This window comes from Cryptotermes secundus, unplaced genomic scaffold (genome assembly GCF_002891405.2).
Source record: "Cryptotermes secundus unplaced genomic scaffold, Csec_1.0 scaffold355, whole genome shotgun sequence".
Lineage (NCBI taxonomy): Eukaryota > Metazoa > Arthropoda > Insecta > Blattodea > Kalotermitidae > Cryptotermes > Cryptotermes secundus.
The window spans coordinates 1215060-1222785 of NW_019737088.1; the positions used below are offsets into that span (position 1 = coordinate 1215060).

The window sequence follows — 7726 nt, forward strand, 5'->3', positions numbered from 1 at the left end:
GGTGACTTCAAAGTAGGAGGGCAAATTATTCAAACTGTGAAATATGCAGATGACCTTGTGTTAATGGCTAAGGAAGAAACTGTGCTACAGGGCATGATTGATAGACTAATTGAAATTGGAAGGTGCTATGGCATGGAAATGAATGTGGAGAAAACAAAAGTAATGAAAATTTCGAGACACCCAACCCCAGTCACAATAAATATAGACCAAAAACAACTGGATAATGTGAAATGATTTAAATAGTTTGGTAGCATGTTAACAGATGATGGAAGGTGTACGTGTGAAATTAAATCTAGGATTGCCATGGCAAAAGCTTCATTTAGCAAGAAGAAGAATATTTTTACCAGCAAATTGGACTTAAATTTGAGAAAGAAACCAGTGAAATGCTATATTTGGAGCATAGCTCTCTATGGGGCTGAAACTTGGACACTTAGGGCAGTAGATCAGAGACACCTGGAAAGCTTCGAAATGTGGTGTTGGAGAAGGCTGGAGAAGATCAGTTGGACCGATTATGTGAGAAAGGAAGAAGTGTTAATTAGAGTCAGTGAGCAGATGAATATCCTACACGAAATAAGAAAACGGAAGGCTAATTGGATTAGTCATGTTTTACGCAGAAACTGCCTTCTAAAAGAAGTTATCGAAGGAAAGATAGAGGGGCGGATAGAAGTGACAAGAAGACGAGGAAGAAGACGTAAGAAGATGCTGGATGACCTTAGGGACAGAAGAGGATACTGTCATTTGAAGGAGAAAGCTCTAGATCGCATCAAGTGTAGGAACTGTTTTGGAAGAGACTGTGGACCTGTCGTCTTGACAGATTACAGATGAATAAATGAATGAATGAATATGTCAACTGTTTATCTACATTCGAAAATATTCAAGGAACTTCTCTTTAGTGGCGTCTTGTGCCCACTGGTAAACCGCTGTGTCCATCTCAGCATCTTGATTGACTGGTACTCGGTCACTCGAAGTGTACATAGCCAGAACTCGGAGGGGGGCTACAGATAAGTGTAGTGGGGGCTGGAGCTCAGGAAGTTCTGGTTCAGTAAAGTTGTCCCTGTGCTTAACTAATTAAGTCCTACGCCATGAAGGCGTATGGGGAAGTGGATGTATAGACCCACGTTTTCTTGACCTCGGCACTAGTCGGAGGTAAGTGGTCAGCTTCACGCCCCGGCCGCTTTACCCCCGGAGAGAGACCCCTGTACCAATTGGATACTAGGCTGGGTGGGCCCCAGAGCCGGTCTGGACCCTACCGGGACTCGAACTCCGACCCCTTGGTCGTCCTGCCCATAGCCAGCCGATTTACCGACTGAGCTACCCCGGTTCTAGTTCTGGTCCAATGGAAAAGAAATTCATAGAAACATGTGTTTTGTTATGTGGCATTGGCTGTGGAACTGACGGGCGAGGTGAAGTGAGTCTTGCGTTATAGTTGTGGACCCATAGAGACACTGTGTGGCAGAGTTGTTAATTCGTGAGGGAAAGAAGCCGTGCTGCGACTGCGCGGTCTGTTTGGGCAGATTGGTTTTAAAATTGTTTCGCTAAATGGAAATTTACATGCAGGACGGATGCCCTGACTGAGCACCGAGGAGTGCTCCGTTGTAAAGCGGAATAATTGGGGGGGGGGGGGNAGTCTTGCATGCTACGTAGCTACAGCGCCGTTAAATAACTTTTCCCACGAATGCCACTTATGTTTGCTTCTGCTGAACGTCGCGTTGTAGCAGTTAACTTTTCTGCCCTCTTTAGGTTTCGATCCAGGGGCCGATTACTCTGATATGGGTTCTTCGTTACGTTCCTCAACCCGAGGAAGAATTATGAAGTTTAACTCTCAGGTAGTCCAGGACCGCTTCTTCTTGTTTGTATCCTTAAGGATTTTTTTATTTATTTTTTCATGGGATGCGACGGAGTCCACTTGGTACGGCGGCCACTTTTGGCCTATTGTTAACAGTCCCGGACGATAGGTGATGAGTGTGGAGCAATCGAGGAATGCGAATTGTCAGGGGAAACGGAAGTACTCGGAGAAAACCTGCCCCGGTGCCACTTTGTCCACCGCAGATCCCACATGGCGTCACCCAGGCTCGAACCCGGGCCGCTGCAGTGGGAAACCGGCGACTAACTGCCTGAGCTATGACACGGCCTTTCCTTAAGACATTATTCATAATCAGCTTCCCATTCGACCCTGGAATTTCTGACCAATGCAGTTGAGAAAATGTCGAGAAATTATCAAAGAATCCCTCGGCTATTTTCTGTGACTGAAACCCCGAGCGGAATAAACGAGCCACGCGTCTTTTCATTTGAGAGAGAACAGTATTTCTTATCAGGCTGTGGGCCAGGCGTCGAGCAGTGTGTCCATGGGGCCATCTGCCCGCTCCATCAGGCCTCATCAGATATAAATGTTTCGTAGCCTTGACGGCCGAAACGCACTCCGGTGTAAAGAGGAAATGAGTGTTTAAGAAGCCACAACTTAATCTCCAAGTAATAATATCCTCGGATGATACATTGTGTAACAAAACAAGAAGTTCTGGGAAGAACTTGTAACTTAGTGTAGGAGACTGTCAGGAACTAGACTGAGGCCCACTATTTAGTAATGTTACACGTGTTTCTACATCCTCTTGCATTGATATATCACTTTACACGCTCACTTCCGTCTTCAATGCAGCTTTGTTTACAATTATTCCTTAGTTTAAAATAATATTCAAATAAAAAATAAACACAAAATTACTGGGTTTTTGGACTTTGTTCATCGTCCCGTATTCTAGACTATAGAAAAAACAACGTTTCGGAAACTGGAGCTGTTTCCGCCCTCAGGTGAGAGGGGAAGACATCTGCTCTGTCGGATCCCTTAGGAAGAGCTAACCTTCATCATAATAATAATAATAATAATAATAATAATAATAATAATAATAATAATAATAATGACAATAACAGTAATTTTATATAGATTTATATTTTACATTTGCCGGACCCGTGGATTTTTTCCGACAGAGGGTTTTCATTTTAATGCACCCTTCTCTTTATGCGGGATGTAACGTACATAAAAGTAATTCATATCATTTTTACAGAAATTGCCCATTTTCATATTTAATCGAAAATATTACTTCTGTACGCCCTCGCTTCAAATATCCTAACAGCTTCCATGCAGAAACTGATCGTTAACTTTAAACTGCAGATAGAACCATGTTCATCTCGTATACAAGCAGACATCCTTGTTTGACACTGCTAACATTTCCAGCAACACGCGCGAAGTGTCTGAAATGTTAGCAGTAGTTCGAGAGTACGTTTTTATGTCTCTATCGGATTCGGTCTTCTGTCTGAACTAGAAAATCCGGCTTTGACTGTTAAACCGCTCTGGAATTAAGAATGTATGTATTCCGACAGCTAGCCCTTGTTTCCTGACTTCCGAGTGCAGTGGGAAGATTAATGCGGCTTCTTTATATTAGCTGATATGTTCTGGTATTAATTCTGTTATGGTTAACATATTGCTTTCACGTTCAGAGCAGAGCCATGCTGAATCTCTTTCTATACCATGTCACTGTACAAAACTTATCTGTTCTGTTGTTTTATGTGGGTACGAAACTTCCTGGGGGTAATGGCGGCCGGATTGTAAGGCTGACAACCTCACCCCCGTCTGAGAGCCGACTGTCCAGAAAATGTTTGAGTCTGGACGTCTCACAACCCTGTGGGCGTCCACGGCCTGTTACAAGGATAGCTTTACCTTTTTACCTTTATGAAACTGTCTCCCAGCCTTGTGGAGAACAAAGACTAAACATGTTTGAGAACAAATTTCTGAGGAGAATGTTTGAATCTAAGGGACATCAGTGCCGGTCACTGTAGCCAAGCTGTCTAAGGCATGTACTGCCTTCCCTCGCTTGGAAACCGAGATCGTGGGTTCGAATCCCACTCAGGGCATGGATGTTTAGTTTGTGTGTGTGCGTTTTTCTGTGTTTGTGTACAGGTAGAGGCCTTGCGACGAGCTGATCACCCGCCCAAGGAGTCCTACCGAATGTGTAAGATCTAGAAAAATCGAAGTGAACGGAGAAGTTCATGGAGGTAGGCCTAGGTCCACTGGGGCTGTAGTGCCAAGGGGGAAAAAAAAAGAGACATCAGCAACAAGAGATCCGTGAAAATTACATAGTGAGGCTCTTCATAATATTTATTGTTCACTGCATATTAAACGAGAGCAAACAATTTGAAGTTTTCACTGTGCTTAACTAATTAAGCAATACGCCATGGAAAGATATGTGCGCCTGGAGTTATAGACCTCGGCAGTATGAGATGGAGATGAGTAGTCAGCTACAACCCTCGGCTGCTTTAGCCCCCGTGGGAAAGGCGCCCGGTACCCGATAGCGCAGTCGGTATAGCTACGGGCTACGGGCTGGACGACCGAGGGGTCGGAGTTCCAGTCCCGTTAGGGTCAAGAATTTTCTCTTCTTCACATCGTCCAGACCACTTATGGGGTTCAGCCAACCTCCTATACAATGGGTCCGGGGGCTCTTTCCTCGGGGATAAAGCGGCCGAGGCGTGAAGCTGACCACTCACCTCCAACTAGTGCCGAAGTCAAGAAAATGTGGCTCTATACATCCACTCCCTCATACGCCTTCATGGCGTTGTGCTTAATTAGTTCAGCACAGGGACAACTTTACATTTTACCAATTGGATAGGAGGCTGTGTGGGCTCCACGGGGATAAGGAGAAGAGAAAATTCTTGACCCTACTGGGACTGGAACTCAGACCTCTCGGCCGTCCGGTCCGTAGCCACTCGCTATACCGGCTGCATGTTAATATGAGGGTAAATGGGTGGGAAATGTAACGCTCGTAGGGAAGTGAGAAATTTGCATGTAGATTAGTCAGAAAACGTGAAAGCAAGAGACCGCTTTGGAAACATATGCGTGCATGGGAAAGCAGTGTCAACATGTAAGAGATTTTAGGTTCTCACGACCGTAGAATATGACACCGTGTGGTTTGGTAGAGGATTAGTAACGTCCTGAATATGGAGGCAACAGGTTCCTGCGAAACACTGGGAAGCACCTACCGTCTTCGGATTGTCGCGAGCTTAACGTTGACATGGCCCCTCGAGAAATAGGGCATGAAGGTGTAGACGAAATTAATCAGGCCAGGATATGTTTAAATGGCGGGCGTCTGGGGACACGGTAATGATCCTTCGGATTTCATAAGAGACAGAATATTGCTTGATGAATTGAGCCACTGTCAGCTTCTGGATGATGACCTCAATGGAGTTAGATTCTAAAGGGTTTTGACGATTGTGTATAACACACAGAATTACTGGGTTTTCGGACAGGGGTTGTCCATTGTTTGAGATTAGCTCTTTCTTAGGGGTCCGACTGAGTAGCTATCTCCCCCCTCTACTTTACCTGAGAACGGAAACAGATTTAGTTTCCGAAACATCGTGTTCTCTGTTTTCTAGAAGACCGGACGATGGAAAAAGTCCGAAAACCAAGTAATTCAGTGGAGTTAACTAATAAAAGCAAACTCCACCCATGATTATTTTTATGTGACTTGTAAAACTGAAAATGGACCATTTATGTTTTCTAATATGTTTTATTTTTGTGTTTTTCTCGGTTTTCGCTGACGGCGCTTGCAGAATGGGGTAAGTCACGCATGATCATTGTTCTCATGGTTCTGAACACATAAAGGCGCGTCCACATTACTCGTGCTCGTGCTCGTGTGACTCGCTATGCTCACGAATAATGTGGACGATATTACAAGTCACCAGACAAGCAAATTTAAAATTTTTGATTTAAAAACTATAGCCAATAAATTAAAATACGACTACAGCCTATACACACTACGAGTAAATATACGGATCCTCACGCGCCGAAGCCTGGCGAGCAACTGAAGTAGTGTGGACGAAGATTTACGGGCACAAGTAAAAGCCAGACGAGTCTCCCGACGAGCACAAGCCTGGAGAGCACGAGTAATGTGGACGCGCCTTAATATGCACAATAGACTGCTAAGCAAGTGCCATAAGCAAACCTTACTCAAACTTCATAAATTGAAATATACACGTGCNATGAAGACGTATGTAGAACCGAGAGTGTTTCTTCACAAATTCTTCACTTGAGCACTAGATGGACGTAACTATTCAGCTTCACACCCCGGCCGCTTTACCCCCGGGGCAAGAGCCCCAGGTACCCATTGGATAGGAATGGAATTCCAGTTCCTCGCGCTTCCAGCCCCTGCCCTGGTCGCTACAAGCATACCGACAGAGCTGTCGAGAAAAGTTTAGAAAGCGTTGAAGGTGAAATCCAGACAGTGTGGCTGAAGAGTCAGTTCCTATAATTTATCGTTGCTTTGTGCCTACACTGGGGATCAGCTAGCATGGACGTGTATGGGAGAAATGGGATTGCAGGACCTTTGTCCGGCTATCACAAGGTGGGAGGATTCTCAAAGAGCTGGAGGTAAATGGGGTGAAAATGACTTATTAAAGTGAGTCGTCGAGACATTAGGAAGGAATGTGTGGACTGGACTTAGCTGGCTTAATATACGACCCTAATGATCAAATCAAGGAGGATAACGTGGGCAGAGCATGCGGCATGAATGAGGTAGAAGAGGATTGCTTATAGGATATTAATGGGAAAGCCAGAAGGAAAGAGACCACTAGGAACACCAAGACGTCGGTGGGTGGATCATATTAAAATAGATCCAGGGGCAAGCGGTAGCGTACTTGGTTGAGGCACTGTATTACAAGCGGAAAGGTTGCGGGTTCAAGTCCCGATGAGGTGGATTTTTTTCAGTTTACCTGTTCCTTCCACTATGGCCCTGGGGTCGACTTAGCCTCTAACAGAATTGAGCACCAAGAATCTTCCTAGGGGGGTAAAGGGCTGCGGGCGCGTAAGGCTGGCAACCTCACCGCCATCTGTGATCCGATTGCCTAGAGAAATGTGGGAACCTCGACGTCTCACAACTCTATGGGCCTCTACGGCCTGTTACAGAGATAACTTTACCTACGACTGTATCCAGACTGGCTCAGGGGCCCAACCAGCCTCATATCCAGTGGTGAGCGGAGCGGTTGCCGAAGCTTGAATCAGACCCCTCTCCTCCGCCTAGCGCCGTTGTAGTAGCGTCGAGATACAGGGGCAACTCTGCCTGTTATCTGACGTCATTATCTTGTTTAATTGCAGCGAAGCAGCTCTTATCTAGGCCTGCGCATGAAGGCTAGTGTTTGTGTGGCGTATCTCTCAATGACGGATGGACTGGAAAGTCCATTGTTTCATAAGGGCAATTCGTCTTGAGGGGTGACAGGAATGGGACAGCGGGACTCTGCCCCCCCCCCCAACTCCCCGCTCTTGTTTCATTTGTCTGGCGGACAGTATTCCTCTTGTGCAGGGACCCCCCACCTTGCTGTCCGCGTTGTACGACAACCTGGGGTCATAATTCCTCAAGTCATGTTTATATTGTCAGGTATTTGAAGCACTCCAGTGTGGCGGCCAAAACGGTGATGCGCCACAAATTCTTCTTCTTCTTATTGTTGTTATTAGCCTTGCGGCTGTTGGCTCAGCACATAAATAATGAAGAATTGAATTATTATTATTATTATTATTATTATTATTATTATTATTATTTGTTCAGGTCTATCGTTGTCTTAAATCCTGCTCTTCCCTTTTGGAAAATATTAGCCGTCGTGTTCCTCCCAGCAATCTTAGGGACTGCTCATTGTTTGGTGTTTGTCCCACTAATAAACACTGTCCTTCTGCTCGGTGCGCCTGTGCTGC

At 45.4% G+C, this 7726-nt stretch overlaps 1 protein-coding gene across 3 annotated transcripts in view; it reads left to right on the plus strand.

Moving 5' to 3' along the window:
* The window catches only part of LOC111870075 (ankyrin repeat domain-containing protein SOWAHB), a 325518-nt gene that overhangs the window by 248721 nt on the left and 69071 nt on the right, over positions 1 to 7726 (plus strand). For all 3 annotated transcript variants that reach the window (XM_023862057.2, XM_033753671.1, XM_033753672.1), the window contains exon 10: positions 5596 to 5601. In XM_023862057.2, the coding sequence (XP_023717825.1) occupies positions 5596 to 5601 (6 nt within the window). The remainder of the gene's footprint in view (positions 1 to 5595; positions 5602 to 7726) is intronic.